The 21,272-nt window shown below is 33.2% G+C and overlaps 4 protein-coding genes across 5 annotated transcripts in view; 2 read left to right on the top strand and 2 right to left on the bottom strand.

Moving 5' to 3' along the window:
• The window catches only part of LOC116027221 (sterol 3-beta-glucosyltransferase UGT80B1), a 713,221-nt gene that overhangs the window by 151,575 nt on the left and 540,374 nt on the right, over window positions 1-21,272 (bottom strand). The window lies entirely within an intron of this gene.
• Window positions 6,828-8,279, top strand: LOC116027815 (non-specific lipid-transfer protein-like). Its single transcript, XM_031269575.1, has 2 exons — window positions 6,828-7,206; window positions 8,013-8,279. The coding sequence occupies exons 1-2, from the start codon at window positions 6,836-6,838 to the stop codon at window positions 8,020-8,022; spliced, it is 381 nt and encodes a 126-aa protein (XP_031125435.1). The 5' UTR covers window positions 6,828-6,835; the 3' UTR covers window positions 8,023-8,279.
• On the top strand, window positions 11,103-12,012 carry LOC116027831 (non-specific lipid-transfer protein-like). The gene is made up of 2 exons (XM_031269594.1): window positions 11,103-11,474; window positions 11,772-12,012. Exons 1-2 carry the CDS (start codon window positions 11,122-11,124, stop codon window positions 11,779-11,781), a joined length of 363 nt encoding a protein of 120 aa, XP_031125454.1. The 5' UTR covers window positions 11,103-11,121; the 3' UTR covers window positions 11,782-12,012.
• Window positions 12,212-14,962, bottom strand: LOC116027329. The gene is made up of 4 exons (XM_031268892.1): window positions 14,336-14,962; window positions 13,109-13,558; window positions 12,704-13,007; window positions 12,212-12,617 (listed from the first exon to the last, which is right to left on the bottom strand). The coding sequence occupies exons 1-4, from the start codon at window positions 14,750-14,752 to the stop codon at window positions 12,481-12,483; spliced, it is 1,308 nt and encodes a 435-aa protein (XP_031124752.1). The 5' UTR covers window positions 14,753-14,962; the 3' UTR covers window positions 12,212-12,480.

Below are 21,272 nucleotides of genomic sequence, written 5' to 3'. Positions count from 1 at the left end.
TAAACTATTAATGTTATAATTGATTAACTAATACTCTTAATGGTCTAATAAGTAGTAAGTAATAATTAAATTAAACTAATAAGTAATATACTAATAATTAATAAATAATAACTATTAACTTATTCAGTATTAATTTTTAACTATTAAAGCGTAAAGACTTAAAATATTAAACACTTTATAATTATTAACACTTAAAATATATTTTTTTTAAATTTAAAAGCATAAAAGACTTTTAAAAACAAATTAAAAACAGGCGCCTGGGAGCGCCTATCGATTTTTTCAACCTTGGTAATGAGTCGTATATTGCTAAATATGTCAAGAATATCATATTAAGTTATAGAGTGTGTTTCATGTGAGACCGTCTTAGGCCCGCATTTTGGTGGGGTTTTTAACCCGCTTGCCAAAAGGGTGGGCGGGCCCCGCCAACCTGCTTTAACAGCTCTACGTGTTACACTCATATCGTGTCTTATATGGCGGAGTACTCGAAACTATCACGATTCCCTAGCCTAGAAACATGGTCGTTACAATCACATCTCAGTAAATAGTAATACATGAACTACTAATTAATTTCATACATTGCCAAAGACCTTGTAGTCCAGTGGCATCAAACCTTTCCCTTTATACGGGAGGTGGTGGGTTCGAGTTTCAGTGGAGGTAATACTGACTCTTGTGCTTCAATAGGTTGAGAAAGTAGTTATGAACAGATACTGCATTGTAATAGAGTTAGTAGTATTCAAAAAAAAAATTAATTTCATACATTCATAATGAACAACTAATTAATTACATTGTGTTTAAGTACAACTTACTCTCTTTATGTACTTTGCGGAGTAATACATTATTAGTGTGAATTTTAGTGCTTACATTAAGGAACAATTAATTAATTAATTACCAGATTTTCTTAATATTATTTTTTGTGGACTATTACTCATGAGTAATTTTATCCTTAAATATTCTGAGTTTTTCTCAGTCACAAAAAAAAAAAAATCAAAATTACATAGAAGAAAAATTAATTATTGTAATTGGCATCCATGATTGAAGAATGAAGATATAGATAATATTGAATTTAATTTCTTCAAATAATTACACTATCTGAGAGGACAATATATAATAATCAATTTCTCTCAGCTCATCACCTTATACATAAAACCACCTAACTACTTAAAACTTTGGACGCCGACCGCCGCCGACGAGGATGTTTCTTATTAGCATCTACAAAACGGCGGCTGTATCTCCCAACCTCGCCGGTCTTCAACGTCATCCCTGTCTTCTTATGATGCCTCAGCCTATCGCCGCCGCCACCGCCGCCACATTTAGATAGTGCCCTAAGCCTGCCCAAAATATATCCACGTCACTTATACATTATGCTTAAAACAATGTCCACTCGAAGAGACATTGTGCTGATTGACACTATAGTATTTATGTGTGTTGAAGGGCCAAATCGAACACTTGACCTTTCAAAAATATAACTGTATAAACTATAAAGGAAATAAAGTTGTGCATTCAATTTGTTACGAGGTATAGTTTTTAGTGTAGTGGTAAGTGTGTGATGATAACAAACAATGTGTATGTATACTTACGTAGTGCAATTGATACTAGGGTCAATGGGAGCAAGGAGGACGATTCTCCGGTGCGGTTGCCGTGCAGCGGGTTGAGAGTGGCCGGAGGCGGTTGTTTCCGTCGAGAACGATTTGCAGGGAAGCAACGCCACCACGACGTCTCGACCCGAGACGTTGCAGTGCACAGGTGGAGTGGTGATCAGCGACAGCGTTATGAACCCTAACATCCACACCGGAAAGAATCTCACCATCTCTAGCCCTCACTTCACCTCAAGATTTTGATCGAAATTGTTCAACTTGTATTTCCTTTTATAGTGAAGCAAATAGCTAATTCGGGTTTCACTCAGTGTCACACTTACAGAGTTTTGAGCGTTCAACTCTTTGTGTTTCAGTAATTTTACTTTACTCGGAATAGGTTTCAACAATTCTTTTTATATACACTACTAATATCTGTATACATTTCATAAAACGGGACTAATTCAGTTTAGGTTTTGATGGTTCCCATTCCAGCAGAGTTGTGGATGAACTTGTGGTTTTGGAGGGTATTAAGGAAAGGAATGGCTTTATACAGGGCATGCCAGCATGAAACGGTTAAAGGTGTTTTTGTGTTTATATTGTGAGGGGAGAAAGGTATATAACATGTGTTGTGTATTTAGCTGGCAAGCATAAAAAGTTTTGTTGTTTTTTTATGATATGATGATGGTGTGAAAATGAATCACTATATTTAATAGTTACATTGAACATATATTAAAATTCGAATATATTTAATTTCTAGAAATATTCAATATATTAGGGACAATTACAACTAAGTTAGTTGGTTAACCACAATGTTGCTAGTTTGAATTCCAATGGGAGCAGCTTGTAGTCTACAATGTCATTTGATTAGTCATTAAATTCCGGACAATAATATTTTCAAATATATTTCCACTGTAGTCCCTAGTTTTCAATTTCAACTAATTTGAGCATTGAATTATTTAAAATTTCGTCAATTAAACCATTTCAGGTACCAAATTGAAGCATGTGTTCTATATATAAAATTTTAAAATCTTAAACATTTAAACTATTAATCTTATAATGGATTGCTAAATATGTCAAGAATATCATATTAAGTTATAGAGTGTGTTTCATGTGAGACCGTCTTACGGATTTTTATATGTGAGATGGGTCGTGTCATGATGGAAGTGTAATACTTATGTAAAAAATGTAATATTATCAGAAATAAATTATTTGGTACTTATAATGAAAAGTGCAATATTTTTTTAGGGAAAATGTAATACTTTTAAATTAAAATGTAAATATTTAGGGCTGAATAGTTATGAGAAAAAATGCATTATTAATAATGGATAAATTATTTAATTGTTATTTATGAGAGAAAGTGTAATACCTATGACCAAAAAATGTGATACTTTTGATGAAAACCTTATATAGAGGTTATGTTACATTCCCTTATATGGAGGTTATGTTATGAGAGAAAGTGTAATACTTATGACAAAAAATGGGTATCTCACATTCCCTTTCAATAGCTAAAAATCTTATATGGAGGTTATGTTAAATTTTCGAAAAAAAATTACCTAACTTGAACTAAACATGATAACCTTAAATTCCAAGCAAATATAACCTTAGTTATCTAATATAACTTGAACCAAACACCCCCTAAAAGTGATCGGAGCCCGGGTTATTGAGCCAATAAATCTAGCGTATAACCCTATCAACGCTATATATGACTTATAAATATGAACACTTTTCGTTCAGTGTAATTGTGTAAACTTGTCATTAACTTCTTAATAACACTTTCGTTTCGATATCCTCTCAGATGCTTTGTCAGGTTGAATTGTGAGGACCCTTGAGATTGGAGATTCAATCTTTTGGGAACAATAATATTGTGAACTGTAAAATTTTAATATCAAAATTAAATGATAATAATAATACTCTTGAGTCAATATCTCATAATTGAGTGGACCGCCATGGACGATAGGCCTAGTAGTCACAACCTAAAGGGCATACCATTGCACCATAAATCTTCTTATCTTCCCATTCAATTACCCAGACAAAATAATAATAAGCCAAGTAGAAAATGTAGACTTCTTTGAAACCGCAAAATTGAAGTTGATCTAACATGGTCAACCACTCAAAACCTTGGTCTTCCCTTGTCTCCCCATCCCACATAAATAGGGACAAAAAACTTAAGATGTCTTTTATCTGAAAGTGGTGATTTCTTATCCGAAAATAGTGATTGAGTAGGTAAAACATGACTCTAGTATTATAAGGTTATGAGTTGAATTTGATTCTTGTCAACATACTCTCGATTGAGTCCGTCTTACAAAGTTTTTCTAATGTGATTTATCTTTCCTGTGTGATTTGCAAGTTATTACACAGAAGGTAGTGCGGCCTGCAGGTTTTCCTCCTCACAAAAAAAAACTTATATCTCTGGTTTGACCTTTATTTTGATGTATATAATTAACATTTGAAAACTTGTCTTTGCCCATAATTTTAGTTTTACTTGACACACATACAAGAAATAAAAACAAAAGAATATATAAATTGAAATTCATGACCGATTGCTAGAAGTCTGACTACTTAAGATTTAAGAATGATCTAGATATTAACTAAATCGTTAAGTAACAAACTCAATTACGCGATTTTCATTTCTTGGATAAATACTTTCTGAAATAGTTCAGCAAACTAATAGAATATAGTAGTTCGCACAATTAAAAATAGGCAACCAAGAGAAAATAGTAAAGAACACTCAAGATTTGGTAACCCAATTCAGAGTATTCATGCTCCTACATCTGGGCGGTGGAGGGGGGGGGGGAGCATCCTATGAATCAACAAGAGGGGTGCGAAGAACTCAATTTACAAGCACTAAAGACTTAGCTAGCTAGTTGTAGAGTTTAGGTGAACTGGCTTGCGATCTCCCAATCTCCCGATCTCCAAAATTGAGGCTCACCCTTTAGGTGAACTGGCTTGCGATCTCCCAATCTCCTGATCTCCAAAATTGAGGCTCACCCTCAATTGCAGCTTGCTTTGACTTGCGTCAATTCCATGTAGATATTCTACCCATGATCAACAACAAGTGATGCACTTGACTTGATGAGATTTCTAATCAGCTTCAATTGAACATGATCGATCAAGTCCTCGATTTAGCTTGAAGGTATTTCTGAATGTACTAGCTTCTATCTGTAAATTCTCGATCAATCAATGAGAGATAATAAGATGATCTTTATATAGATAATCTCCGTAGATTTCTCTAGAGTTATAACTGGGTTGAACAAGTCTTTAAACAATCTAGCAGGTTGGTTCAATCTTCATTCTTCAAGTCTAATACACAAACTTCTTCTTGCTATTACAGACTCTAGTTCAAACTCTATCTAACTTAGTATAATTAATGACTGAACTACACGTTGAACAATTGTTTTGTTCCATAAAAACTTAACAAGATAGAGAAGTACAAAGAATATCTTCGTAACACCTTTCGTAAAAACTCATTTTATTAATATAAATCATAGTCACACCACACTGAAAGTACTATATACAAGAATATGTTTCATTTTATTTGTAGACACTTCAAAACTTGAGCCAATTGAACATCAATAATGTTACACCTCTAATTCCTATTTAGGACTGGCCTAATGCCTAAGATGATGTGCATGGGAACAACTTTATCTTGCCCTCCATCCAAGTATGATTTTCTCCGACGATAGTGTGAGAGCAACCTCTTAATGTGACTCGTTGTGCGCACTAAACAAAAGTCTAATTCTGTGTTCAACTGAGTTACCGTAATTTACATCCTCCTAGATGTTCTGCCGGAGCAGAGCATGGGACTGTTGGAGTTTGGTATTCAACCTTTTTGGAAACAACAATAATGATTTTTTCCACAACCATCCACTACCTAATTACGCTTAAATTCTACATTTTTGTAACCTCCATATGAAACCCCCCCCCCCCCCCCCCCCCCTCTTTTTTTTGAAGAGACAACATATATTAATGCAAATTTGAAAAACCCATTTAAGTATCTTACTTTGATTTGCATTCTATGATTCTATCCAATAAAATCACTTTGGTGAGTACAATAATTTCCATGAAAATTGAAGGTGGAGCATGATGGGGGATGGGAATGGGGATTGGAGGGATATCAAAGTTTCTCATTCCTCTATTTTTCCTTGACAAGCTCACAACTAATGATTATACACCCACTTAATTAGCTGCCACCACCTCAAAATAATCTCCTCCATTATATTATTGTCAAGTTAAATGACTAAAATAGTCTCTTGACATTTTAATATTTTAATTCTTGACTTTCTGATATGTTTTGTTTAATAATAATGTTTTTAACTATCAAATATATACCTATATATTTTAATAATCTAGATGTATTGTTTCATCCAAATGTTTATCTATCCATTATATATATTCTTATTCTTATTAGGTTAAATTATCAAAATATCTCTCAACTATATTAATTTCACTATTTTCACACAAGAAAAATAAAATTTACTAACAAAAAATCCTTGGGTAAATGATTTAAATTCATAGGTATTTAATTTAACAACATATTTTTGTTAGTAAAACAATAGAATCATAAGATATTTTGTTATTTTCTTATACTATTTGATTCTCAACTCTCAATTTTATTCATTGAATAATATATCTTTAACTATCAAATACATGCTTATTTTAATCTTTTGGAGCTACTACTTCATTCAAATTTTTGCATATTTTAGACACCCGAATGGCTAAAAAAGTACAAATATGATAGTTACACTACTTATAATAAAGTCAGAAGTACCCAAAAATGATAATTAATTACATTTATTATTGGATGAGATAGTTAAAAATGAAAATTGGTGAAATTAAAAAAATTGTAGTTTTGGTCTTATAAGATAGTTGTAGAATTCGTCCCTACTTGTTGGTCTTGCTCACTTCTCGTCCCTAAGCTATAACTGTCATTGCAAATTTTGTTCTTTTTCTAACAAAACATAAGGGACGAAATTTACAACGTCAATTATAACTTAGGTACCAGACATGAAGTGAGTACGACCCACAATCATAATCCTACAGTTACCCTATATAACTCATGAAAAAAACTGTAATTTCCCTGATAAAATTACTAGTGTCTTGATTAACCATTTGGGTAATTTACTTTGTCTTAGTGCCACACCCACAAATCAAACTGCAGTTAGTCTTGCATCATCATCATCATCATCATGATCTATCAGATATAAATACAACCCAAGATCACAGCAAACTCAAAACCAAAACTTAATTGGAAAGATTATCAGATGAAGGGGATGAAGGTGTGGGGGTTACTGATTCTCATCATCATGGCTGCTGTGAGTGCAGCAAGAACTGGTGCAGATGACAGCAATTTAGTGTGCAGCATAGCTCTGAGCCTGCTGTCACCCTGCAAAGATTTCTTGGTGAATGTTGACGAGGAAACAATCCCAGAAACATGCTGCGTAGGTTGTCTGGTTCTGGAGAAGATTGTGAGGAATCTGAAGAACAGGAGGAAGCTGAAGATTGGGCTGTGCAAGTGCCTGCAGGGAGATGGGAGTCTGAGTGGAGCTGATGAAGATAAAGCGTTTCAGGTTATTGGCACCTGCAATGTCACCTATTCGCCTATACTTACAGGCCCCGATGTGGATTGTACCAAGTAAATGCATACATGCCTTCCTTACCTTTAATTTTCTTTGGTTTAAGGGAAAATCCTCAAAGTATACTTTAAGTGAAATCCGCTTTATGTTCTTAGTTGTTAAAAGACTATAAAAGGGCGGGTAAATAGAAAACTAGCTTATATACAATTATTTATAGCTAACTAAGAGACTAATATGCCACTCTCATATGGAATCAAACTTGAAATTATATGATTATCAACCCAACAGCCAAACTATATATATATATGTGTGTGTGTGTTCAGGTTCCCGTGCGGACACTCACCCTTAGGTACGCATAAATGCACCATAAAGTGTTCAAAAATACACCATTAGATGTAGTGCATTTTTTTGGTGTGTGGTGCATTTATGCCTACCTAATGATGCAATCCGCAGGGAAGCCTTGTCCGCATGAGCTGAAATGTGAAAGCGCATTGCAATTAAGGTTTCGATTTTAGAATTTATGGCTAAGTTTTTTGTTTTATTTGGTTTAGTGGTTCACTTTTTATTGCTTAGGGTATAGTTTTTATGTTTAGATTTAAAATTTAGCTTTTCAATTGATTTTATAAAATTTATCAAGGTTTGCATATTTAGTTGTTACATATTGCATATTTAAATGTTCAAGTTTGCAAGGTGAAGTTAACAATAATTATGAAAATGCTATCGTGTTTTTTTAAAATGATATGATCTCTTGAATTTTTGTAAATGTAAGGCTAAAATTGGTTCTTAATTTTCTTCTCGGGTATATTCTCATGGGATCCTAAGCTTCAATATATATATAACTATGGTTTAATTTTGTGACTTGCAGAATATTCTAAAGCTGAGGATTAATGAAGTATGAAGATCAGAGATGCCCTAATTTGAAGGATGGATCGAGATTGTGACCGCAAAATAGTAGTTGTAATGCTTAAGTTGAAGTGTAGTAGAAATTTGCATTAATAAATGTATCTTTTTCTCTTTTATTTAATGGTCTGCATGTTGTGTCGTTCATATTCTTGCACGATAGGCCAACAATTGCTGTGCGCGATTCAAATTGGCACAAAAAAATAAAAACTACATTTTGTCTTATGATATAGATTGAAGTTGTCTCTTATTTTCAGAAAATATACTAATAATATATGTATATATGTGTACGGTGTATATATGAAAAATTATATTATTAATTAACAAGGCCGGCCCTGGGCACGTCTACCAAGGGCCGGCGCACAGGGCCCCCAACTTTTGGGGGCCCCACATTTAAAAAAAAAAATTAATCGGTATATATATACAGACATACAGTATATAAGGGCCATTAGGCATTAAGCAATTTTTTTCCTTTGGCAGTTCGGCGCAAGTGCGCAGCCATCCCAATGATCCCACATCACCCTAATTAATGTGGCTTTCGGCTTTCCCTAATCTCTAATTACCGTAGCTTTCAATTCAATCCTTTGATTCCTTTCATTAGTCATTACCAACATTATTACATTACATAGCTTATATTTACACAAATCCCACAACTAGCCTAACTAGGTGTCTAGGTATTACTAATTTTCTAGTTGGTGCAAACATCAATTAGCATATGACAGAGACACAATATCAATTATGTAAAATCGCAAATCTCAGCGGTCACAGGCAGCAGTAGCATGCAAATACGCAATTGACGCAAAAATAAATGACAGACGCAGCTTAACAGAACTCTTCAATTTTTCTTGATCACTCAAGTTTTTCAATTCTCTTAGGTAATTAAAATTACTAAATATTCACAATTCTTTTTTTGACAACAAATATTCACAATTCTTGTTTATTGTTTTATTTACATGACTTAGTAATTCTGATTTCAAAATAATGTATTCAAGAATTTGTTTCTTGATTAATTATTTATTTATAGAGTTTCTAAATAATTTTTTATTTTTTTCTAAGAAATTTATAATTATGTATTTTAGAAAATATTCATCTGGGTTTGAGAAGCATAAAAAAGAAAAGAAGAATTGAGCAACTAACTCAATATCAAAAGGGAGCTCTTGAAAAATTCATTACAAAAAAAAACTCAAATAGATGTGCAAAAAGATGATGCAAAGAAAAATTGATAGATGTTAATCTTCATATAGAAGATCAAGATGATTGTGAGATTGGAAAAAATTAAAATCATAGTGTACACAACGATGATAAGGATCATTGTGACAATGAAAATAATCAAAAGTTTGGTGAATGATTTTGCGTCTAAATGTGCCACGGGGCATGTCACTTTTTAAATGAAATTTAGTTGTATTTTTTATACAATATTTATATTTTGAATTTTTGACACAGTTTTTTGAACAACTATTATTTATATATGCAAATTACTTGAAAAAGGGGCACAATTTAAGATATCGCACAGGACCCCAATTTTTATTGGAACGGCCCTGTAAATTAACTTATTTAGAAAAATTTTAAGGTGTCAATTCCACTTAAAGTATAATGAAAAATAAATGTAGAAAGTTTAAAATTGTAGGTGCGCTAATCAACAGCGTAAACTTTCCTATATTATTAATATTGACAACAAAAAATTATTTGTGTACATTTAATGAGAAATGAAGCCAAAGACCTTGTCTAGTGGCACCCGGTTGCACCCCACGTGGGAGGGAGTGGTTCGAGCCTCCGTGGAGGCGATATTGGCTCTTTGTGCTTCATTTGGTTGAGAATGTAGTTATAAACAGATACTACATAGCACAAAAAAATGAGAAATGAAAAAGGAGAAATTTAAATGCACAAAAAATTACAGGCAGTCAACTTAATACTAACAAAATGATGCGTCGTGGCCAAAGAATTCATAGCTACAAGATGATAACTTTATTTGTAAATTAATTAAAATGTTCAAGATACAACAAGATATATATACATGGAAGAGTTACAACACAACTGAAACTAATAGAGTCCTAACATAAATGGTTTCTTAAAAGAAATACATAGGTTAATATTGCATATTAAAAGTTTGAAAAGGGGTATTGACTATGCCACTAGATTATGATGTGATATTAAGATAAAAATTACTAAATTTAGTATAGACAAGGTGAAATTTTTAGTTAAAATATCATCTTTAAGAACATTACAAGAAAATTATTGTCGAAATAGACAAAAGTGGAGACAAACCTTTTATCCAAACAAATTGAATGATGCCCCCCACTTAGTCTCTATGACGGCCTCTTTTGTTGACCAAGAGGCGTCCAAATTCCTCTTCGTCTAACTATCGCTAGAAAAATTAATGTCATGTTAGTTACGAAGTTTTTATAATGTCATATCCGTGTACAGCATATTCTTGATTAGCATCAATACTTCTTCAAAATAACCTCAGGAAAAGGGAAAGAAAATCATTGTCAAAACTTCTCACTTTCATCACATAATTCATCAAGAAACAGAAATTTCTCAACCCCATATTTCCTGGCAAAACCAGAGAGGCAATGGCAGACACAAAGAGCTGCACAATAGCATCAAATGCCCTCTGGTTTACAGAATGGCAGCCCGAGCCCTGAGCAAGAAAACTCGAGACGAGAAACAAGTGGAACATCCATGGTGAAAAAGAAGAAGAGCAGCCATGAAGGAGAAGAAAAGTTGCAGGAATGCAGAGAGAAAGAGAGAGAGAGGAGACAGAAATCTGAATTGTATACCAAGCAACAGGTTGTATCTCAGAATGGAAGGTGGAAACTCCACAAAAAAGAAGGTGGAGCATACTGGCCTACTGGGGGTTGAGGGAAGAAGTCTCCCATTTCTCTTCTTATCTTGACAGATACACAGCCAAAATGATTATATTCCCACTCATTCTGAAGCTATCATGTCAAAACAATCCACCCCAGTCTTGCACTCACCCTCGTTGACCGCCTTTTCATCTGTTATAAATACCCCTCCACAGGCATGGCTGCACCACAACAAAACCAAAATCAGGATAAAACTCAGAAAACATCATGGGAATGATGAAGGCATGGGGGGTGGTGGTTATCATGGCTGTGATTGTAACGGGAGCTGTGGATGCAAACAGCACATGCAAGACAGCTCTCAACTACCTGTCGCCCTGCAAGGCGTTCTTGGTGAATGTAACCGAGCTCATCCCAGATGATTGCTGCAAAGGTTGTCTGTTACTGCAGAGACTCGTGACAGACCTGAAGTTCAACAGGAAGCAAAAGATAGCACTTTGCAAGTGCCTCCAGAAAGACGGGACTCAAAGTGGAGCTGATGCTGACCGAGCCTTTCAAATTGTTCATACCTGCAATGTCACCTATTCACCTATACTCACTGGACCAGACGTGAATTGCAGCAAGTATAAATTTCCCGTTTTCAAGATTATCAACACATCTCATACACACACAATTCTATATAGCTTAAGTTCGATTTCCACTTTTTTTTCCTAGTATCATGAACATCTCGTAGCCACATTAGGCCCTGACCAATCCAAGTCAAGTTACTATTAGACCCCGTATGGGGATAGCTCCCTCCATTCACAAGACTCAAATCTGAGACATTGTTTAAGAAGAACCAAACTCTCTTCAGAGTACAAGTTGTCGGTTCTACTTCTACACATATTGATACTTATAACTGCAGTTTTTCTAATGTGCAGAATCTTTTAAAGTCGAAGATTTATCTGGTAGCCAAACATGAAGATGGAGATCAAGAAGACTATATAATAATCATAATAAGAATTAATTTGAAACGCAATATATATATTTGCATTTCATAGAAGTCTGTATTTGAGCAAGCAATTGCCTTATATATGTATTTATATATGAATGAATGTATGATTTCCAATTCTGACCCGCTAATCATAGATCATTGTTAAGTTAGAAGCATTATGCAGCAAATCAGAAGATGCAGATTGCTATGCTAGTGTTTCTTCTTTTTTTTTTCCTGCAAGAAAGCTCTCAACTTTTTTCAGCATTGCAATTCTTTCCAGAGTAAAATCACTCTCTGTAATATGTGTGGTGAATGTGGAGTTGAAACGTATTCCAAGCTGGAGATAATCCAAGATTAGCATGCCCACATAATGATGACAAGCACAAATCGAGAAATGATCCAAATCTTTATTATTAAAAAAAAAGGCGTATAAAAGCCAAAAAACCACTGTGCAATTTTTGACACAGATATAAATAGGCATACACTCCATTAGTGCAAACACCTCCATATCCTGACTCCAAAAACTCCCAACTTTCAGAAAACCATATACAAATACAGCAAGTGCTTTCAAAATTTGGCAAATCACGCAATGTAGGTAATGGGTTTTGTATATATATACATGAAAGTGATGCAGCATACATGGGATTGATGGGAAATCACGAAATACCAATTGTCTTGTTGAGTATCCAAAGCGTAAGAGATAACTGAATCGCAAATATTGTATGCAGCCAACTCCTATCTAGCATGAACCCATATACAGTGATTCCAGCTCTGTTGTGTTCAAAGTATGTCACTGCACACAGAATCCAAGTTAAATTCGGTAAACATCCAATTCTAACATCAAATTTCATGTGTAGTAATAGTGTTCCCGGGACTCACCAAGCGCTTGTCTTTTCTGGTACGATATAGTATGGGCATTAACAGCCATCATGTTGGTGTCATCCAGTTCGTCTTCATATCCTTCGTCGTTTTCACTGTCCCAGTTCGCAAGACTTGCAGAAAATATCATCTGAGGCGTTTCTGTCCGAGCCAAGGGAGTCTCAGGGTCAAACTCGAATGAACTAAGAGTTGCACAGGCGTGCCATTTGGCCGCCAGGGAACTGAGAGCATGGGCCCTGTGTGTGATCTTTGCTGCACTCCTCAAGCATATGAACAACCCAGTAACCAGAGTAATCGAACATAACTGCACAAATAGTCAAATGTTGTTATTCATGTCTGTCCCAACAAGAAAAAATATCACTACCGGAATTGGATTCAGATTCATCAGAAGGGATCAGTTAATACCGCAAGCTCTCCAGCTGTAGAGAGGTTGGTATTGGTGCTAGACTCCATCGTAACAAGCAAGGACATAAACTGACTGATTGTGACCAGTATAAGAGCCATCATGATGAAGAGCCTGAAGCGATGGCTTATGACACGAAGGGTTCGTCTGATACGAAGATGCTCTATCAAGATTGCAGAAACATCAGACTCTTTCTCAAAAACCCGAGAATAGTCTTCCAGCCTTAGTATCTGGAGGTAGCATATCAGCCGGAACAGGACACACACGAAGAATGAAATTGTTGTTCGGTACAACCATGAACATAGCAGCAGTATGCAGACAATGGCATTGCTCAAGTAGTGGTTATAGAAGTATGGGATTTGGGTGCCTCCTGAGGCAAACCACCAGATCTTGTAGGCACAATCTGCTACGAAAATGGGGAGTACAAAAGCTGCTAGGATCTTCACTGATTGCTGTTTCATCAATGGATCAAATTGCAGTGATTAAATTCTAAGAAAACTTGTTGCAGAACATTGTAACAACACTACTTTTACTGTTTTACATGCAGATATGGGAATCTTGACATCAGTGAATTAAAACCCAGAAAATTAGATCATTAGTTAACTAATCCAAATTCAATTTTTCATTAATGGATCAAAGGGCAGTGATTAAATCCTAACAAAATTTACTGCAGAACACTTTACACTTAACACTACTTATATATCCCGAAATGGGAATCTTTAGATCATCAGTTAACTAATCAAAATTCAATTTCCATGGGACAACCCCAGCCAAGTTAGTCAGTTGTTGATTCGGTGACCACAAGGTTACAAGTTCAAATCCAATAAGCAGTCAATTGGCCTTCCTAGTTTGAGCAGATTAACCTAAGCCGGTTTACCTCCTTATTGGACGAAATTTACTAGGTTCACATCCTAGGTAGTGAATGTCGGTTTCCTTGTCATTCAATATATATATATATATATATATATATATATCAATTTTCATCAATGGATCAAAGAACAGTGATCAAACTCTGACAAAATTTGCTACAGAACACTGTAACACTACTTTTAAATGCAGACACCACTGAAACACAGAAACCCCAAAAAATTATATCATTACTTAACTAATCAACATTCAAATTTGTGATCACCCTAGATTCTAAAATTCATCAGGCATTCTCAATTAGATAGTGAAACAGATAAGATTGGCAATTTGAGAAGACAACACAAGACAGGGACTGGACTTACATGAATCTGGTTAGTATATCCATCTCGAACCTTCTCACTCTGATCACACAGCTTATCGAGAAACAGAAATCTCCTGATCCCGTACTTCCTGGCGGCGACGGAGAGGCTGACGAACGACAGCGTCGCAATCCCCGACAGCGACAGCTGCACGATGCCGTCGAACGGCCGCTGGTGCACCGTATCGCAGCCGTGGCAGGCGTAGATCAGGTGAGAGACGAGGGGGATGGCGATGGTAAAGATGAAGAAGAGCGACCAGGATAGGGCGGCGCTGAAGACGGTAGATTGATCGAGGAACAGCCATTTGAGATCGGATTTGAAGCTCTTCACTTCGGCGGCGTGCTCCGACGGCAGTGATGGTGATGGTGATGAGGCTTTGCTCGCCGTCCTCCTCAGAGGGACCTCTGCTCCTTCTTCCATGGATTCTCTAGGTTTCTGTACATGATCGCTTCACAAACAGAGAAGATTATAGTAAATGGACGGTTTTTGTATTGTTGAACACGCAATCATTATCTAACACGCATTGAAAACGATGGGCGAATAATGAATTGGATTGATAATGCTATAATACTCCTCCATTGTAAATTGAAAATCAGTTTTCTTGTTTTCAAGAGTCTCTCCTTCATGATTTAATCACGTAAATTAAGGATATCATTCACCTGGTAAAACACTAGTTCACCTTACATTTGGAGGGAGTTTGGTAATAAGGAAAGTTCGAGCTTTTTGAAAATTTAAAATGTTATTTTCATCTTTTGATTTAGGAAAGTTCAGTGTAACCACATTTCATGATATTAAAGAAAATAAATTTTACTTAGGAGAGGTAGAATTCTTTTTTCTAAATGACTATAAATCTACCAAATTTATTCAATTACGTATTTATCATTTTTGATGTCAGGTTAAAAGTATTATAAATATAAAAAAGTTGTCTCTCTCACCATTGCATATTGTTTATCAAATAAATTTACATCAAAGTACGTGGTTAACGTTTTATGTAATCTAATTAGTAATATGATTCATTAGGTAATGATGCAGTACGTGTGTGTGTATGTATGTAGTATTTTATATATATCTTAATTAACTTGACTTTGATTTTTTGGTACTTAATTAATTTGATGACTTGGTATTTTTTGACATACGATTTATTAATTTACAAGTAATTTATTAAACTCTCAATTATTTGTTATGTGTTTCTTTTTTAATTTTTGTATATAGCAAGGATATATTTGAGATTATCAAAATTGTACTCAGGAAGTTTAAATAAACCAAACATGCATGTTAATTGACTTTCAGGTAATTTAATTGTTTTGTTTTCAGGTAACACCACACATATTAACTAATTTTCCTGTAAAGTTATTCTCGTCAAACATATTCCTTAGAAACATTTTTCTGAAAATTTTATTGATGGAAAAGTACCAAACGGACTCTTGGTGTATTTAGAAACCCAAAAAATGAGTTCCTTCTCGATTTAGTGTTTGAAAATGTTTGAAAACTTAAAGTCATGAAAAATGATTTTCGATCAAAGGGGAAAATGCCTTGTTTTCTTGGAAAACAATTTATCCTTTTTTTTTGGGAAGTCATTTTCCATATTCACACGGCTTCTTCCTCGGCCATCTTCAATGACTTCTATTTGGAAAACATTTTTTTTATAACCTAGTATGTAAAATATAAAAAAAGTATATCAGTCTATATTACTAACAGTTAATTGGCTTTAACTAAGAAGTTTAATAATCAATTTATTGGAGATTTGAAAAAACTTACAATTACTTGTGTTGAAAAAAGTAATCGAGTGAGTATAACATGACTCTCGTACTTAAAAATTAGAAACTTAATTATTGTTAACTCATTCTCAGTCCAACCCTCTTTGTTAATACATTAACAATAATTGAGTAATCTTTTTTACTTGAATCATTTGAATGACTTAATTTTTAAAATATATTACGAAGTAGTTTATACGTTAATTAGTCAAGTTTTATTTAAAAATATATCTTAATACTTATTGTTTGAGTAAATTATCAAATTGGTCCATTTGTATATAATAATTTTACTACTTTGATAATTCATTTTTAACTACTAATTGTCATTGACTATTAAATTTGTACATTTTTCATGTGAATGAAAGCAAGTAAAAACACATTAAAACAAGTTAACGAAGTCTGAGTTTCACAATACAAACGATGTTGGCCAAGAAAAAACTTGTGATGCCCTATGAGAAAATCTCGTAGATGTGGAGAGTTATAATCAATAGTTATGTAAAGTTATCAACTGATTGATATATGTATTACCATTCCTATGAATGCACTTGATTGAGCCGTCTCACTTTCAAATCAAATGTGTACATATTTTAATTTTACAGATGTATCATTTCATCTAAATTTGTACCTATTTTAGTTATTTAAACTACAAAAATACTTTGTAAATACAAATTTTAATGTTGCATAAAATCAAAATTCAAGAATTAAAGTGATGAATCACTTAAATTAGTGACCATTTTAATAATTTAGTTTTATTGTTTTATTTACAAAATTCAAATTTCCTAATTTTTAATCCGTAATTTATATTAGGAGAAAACTAAATTATTTATTTTTAAAAATAAAAAATAAAAATAAAAATAAAAATAAAAATAAAAAGAGAAAAGAAGAAGAAGAAGAAATAGAGTGGTTGGTTACACGTAGAAGTGAATCCATTATCCATCGTATAGTCAAAAGCCAGCTGGCATTGGGTACACGCGTCTGATAGCGATATGTCGACGTGGAATCGCGATATGTCAAAGGGCGGTTCCCTTTGCCGGCTCTATGTACTGTAATAGGACGCGTGGATTTTTTTATTTTTGTTTTTTTTACTCTCAATAATTGATCATACTTATATTTTGAAAAAACATTCAAAGTAAGCACCAAACTACACATAAAAATACAATTAAGGGTGTGTTTGGAAACCCGAAAAATGATTTCCAGAAATCATTTTTCGGGTTTTTGGTGTTTGGGAAGAAGGGGAAAATAGAGTCAATGGAAATGAACTTCTTGGTCAATGGAAAATAAGCTCAATTTTATGGAAAATGACTTCCCATTTTTTTTGGGGGAAGTCATTTTCCAAAGTTTGCTTCTTCCTTCTCCTTTGCTTCTTCCATCTCCTTAGGCTTCCTAAATGCTTTAACTTCTTCATCTTCATCCCATCTTCTTGACATCTTCAACTTTTTCTTTTTGTTTTTAAGTAATAATTTAATTTTTTTTTATTATGAGATAGATATTATGAGTTTTATTTTTTTTATTTGACATCTGAAACCAGGCGGCCACTTTTATTTTTTTTATGAGATATATATTATTTTGTTGTGATTTTTTTGTGATTATTTTATTTTTTGGATTGTATATTTGTTATAAATGTTGTTACATTTAAAAAAATTAATTAAAATATTCAATTATATAATTCTGTTAATTTTCCTACCCATTTTCTGGAAAATGAGCCAAACACACCAACATAGTTTTCTGTTCTGCAGCCAAACACAAGAAAGGAAAATATTTTCTGGAAAATGACTCATTTTCCAGAAATCATTTTCCAGAAACCATTTTCTTGCTTTCCAAACACACCCTAAATCATTCAACTCAAAAGAAATGCAATTAAACTCCACAACTATCTAAAATTATGTAATTCGACCAAATTTGATTTATTCATCACGTCATCGTTGACGTCGCGATCATCCTATTAACAATATTTAAAAAAAAAATTATTTTAATAATGTTAAATAAAATAATGTTTTAAAGGAAAACTCCCCCCCCCCCCCCCCCCGTGTTCGCCTCCAAGCCGGTTATGAAGAAAGCTCTTCATCTTTAGTCGGAAATGAAGACGGGAACATGGTGAGTTTATTTTATTTAAAAGTAATTTTTTAATAGAATGGCTGTCACATTAGCGATGATCTTAATAACATATCAAATTTGGTTGAATTGTATAATTTTATATAGTTGAGAGACTTAATCGCATTTATTGAGTTTGATGATTAAATTGAACTTTAGCATGTAGTTCAGTGGCTAATTTGAACTTTTTTTTTCTTTTGGTGACGATGAAACTCAAGTGTGTGCACGAGTAAACTCCGCTCTTGCATAATAGCATGTAAATTACATAAGAAACATAATTTTTTTATACGATGATGAACAAGAATCGAGAAAGAAGTTTCGTTCTATACGTTATGAACATAAGCAATCACGTATAGAACGAAACTGACTACTAGACATGACTCGATAATGACTCCTATACGTGATGAACGTGATTGCTTAATTTTTCTACCAACTTCCGGTCAATAATTCTTCAATTAATGACTACTAGACATGATTCCTTTAACGACCATGTCCAATGCGGCACGTCTCATTCACTCTCCCATCCGTAACACGTCACTCTCTGCCTGACCCATTAGTCGGTGGAGGGAAACACACAGACACGCAGGATAAAAAAGAGTTCTACTACATGGACTCCCATTTTATACTCCTTCACTTGTACTTCCTGACATGGCAAGATATGATAGGTTATCTTCATTTTGTGGGTCCCAAGAGAAGTGTCAACATCAAATTTTTGTGTGAGGGAGTACAAGTAGGGAATATAACTAAGAGTCCATGTAGTATTTTCTGATAAAACTGTTTTCTGTTTTCTGTTTTCTGTTTTCTGTTTTCTGTTTTCTAATTTTTCAGTTTTCATTCTCTGTTTTCTGTTTAGAAACTTGTTTACTAACACTTATTTTTTCAAATTTATTTTTTTAGATTAACATTATAAAATTAACAATAAGTTAAATTTCGAGTGATTTTTAGACCTTATATTTAAAATATATTTGGTTTAAATATAATAAATATATTTTTTACTTTTAAGTCCAATATATATACAAATTTTACATTTGATATTCGAACCAAATTTATATGTGTGTGTGTGTGTGTGTATATATATATATATATATATGAACCAATAACTTATTAAGTTCACATAAAATTTAGTTTAGATAATATTAATATTTTTTGAGCTAATATTTAAAATATGTTTGGATATATTCATTTGAATGACATGTATATAATATATAATTTTTATTTTGAATTCTAATATAGTAATATATGTGAAATTTCGATATTTGAATCTAGACCAAACTTGTATCTGATATAACATAATTAAAAATATCCAAACCAATAATCAATTGAGTTAAATCCAAATATAAAACGTGGTATAGATTTCAATTTTTAATTTTGATAATGTGAATAATGATGTATAATTTTAAGCATAATTAAATAAGTTATGTTTAAATAAATAAAGCAAGTAGAAAAGATAGAAGATGATGATAAGTAAAAGAAGATAACAAATGTAATCATAGTAAATGAATAAATATGTAAGTAGATAATGGTGAAAATGTGGTTATAGTGACATATAGTCTAATAGATGATAGTTGGTTCTGTTTTCCATTTAGAAAACAGTTTTTTTTAGTGTTTCAGTTTTCTAGAAAACTGGAAAATTATTTCCTGTTTTCAAAATGGAAAACTGTGCTAGTAAACATGTTTTCTGTTTTCTGTTTTCCACATTTCCAAAAAACTGAAGAAAAATTTCCAGTTAGTAAACGAGCCCTAAGGGTTCCAGTTCTTATATCGTGGACCGCGGTCCCAAAACGACGTCGTTTTAGTAAGTGGGAGACGGAGCCCCGTAATTGACACTACAGTTCATTCCAAAAGATACTGCCTTACATTTGTTTTGATATTATCGAATGAAACTGTAATTATATCAAAATGTAACTGTAGTTGTGTTGAAATGTAACTGCAGCATATATGAAAAGATACTGAATAACAGTTTCACATTTGTGTTTGATATTATCGAATGAAACTGTAGTTATATCAAAATGTAACTGTAGTTATATCAAAATGTAACTGTAGTTGTGTTAAAATGTAACTGCAGTGTATATGAACAGATACTGAATAACAGTTTCACTTTTGTGTTTTTATATTATCGAATGAAACTGTAGTTATATCAAAATGTAACTGCAGTTGTGTTGAAAGGTAACTGCAGTTGTGTTGAAATGTAACTGCAGTATATATGAAAAGAAAGTGAGTGGCGCGAATTCATCCGTCTGTTTCATTAATCAAAACGACGTCGTTTTGGGACCGCGATCCACAATGCATTATGGACCACGGTCCACGATATAATTTGCGTAAGGGTTCCTATGATTGATTGGCACAGAAATGTTTGTGGTTCCTCTGCCACTGCACCTATATGTGGCTCAAATCCACTGAACTGTGTCTTTCAATCTTTTGAGATGTGTCGTGTACTCGTGTTGTCCGTAATTACGTGAAAAAGGCAATATAACTTTTGAATATTAATTCTGTTATTATATAGATGGGTTAATAATTTGGGTGACAATGAAACATGCAATTGAGGGTGATATTTTATCTCAGTTCTTTTTTCGGGGCACATATATAATATATTAGATTTTACGTAGTTCATTAATTATTCTATCATTATCACTGCAAATTTATTTCACTTTTAAAAATATAGATTCATATTATTAAATTTATAATTCTCTTACTATTTTTCTTTTTACATTCTTACAATTTCAAACTCACTTTTTAAAATAGACCTAATTTCAATTCACATTTTAAAACAATGATATAATATTATTAATTTTAAACAATATATATAAAAGTGCAAAAGCTGCAAAACTTGCTAAATCAGAATATCCCAACAAAGCATTTTTGGTGCCTTTTACTTTTGAGCATGGGTTCATAATAAGAGTTAATATTAGTTTAGCTAAACTGAAAACATAATGTATCAAAAATTTGATAATCAAGTTTTTCATAGTTTCTGGTACTGTAAAAGTGAAGTTTATCGGCCTGCACAGGTTTAACTTGTTGGTTTAGTAGGCAGAATTTGAGAAAAGACATCAAGGCTTAAACAGTGTGTGTATTATGTTCAAAGTGGACACCAACAT

This window comes from Ipomoea triloba, chromosome 1 (assembly GCF_003576645.1).
Source record: "Ipomoea triloba cultivar NCNSP0323 chromosome 1, ASM357664v1".
Lineage (NCBI taxonomy): Eukaryota > Viridiplantae > Streptophyta > Magnoliopsida > Solanales > Convolvulaceae > Ipomoea > Ipomoea triloba.
This window is presented reverse-complemented; position numbering and strand designations above follow the sequence as displayed.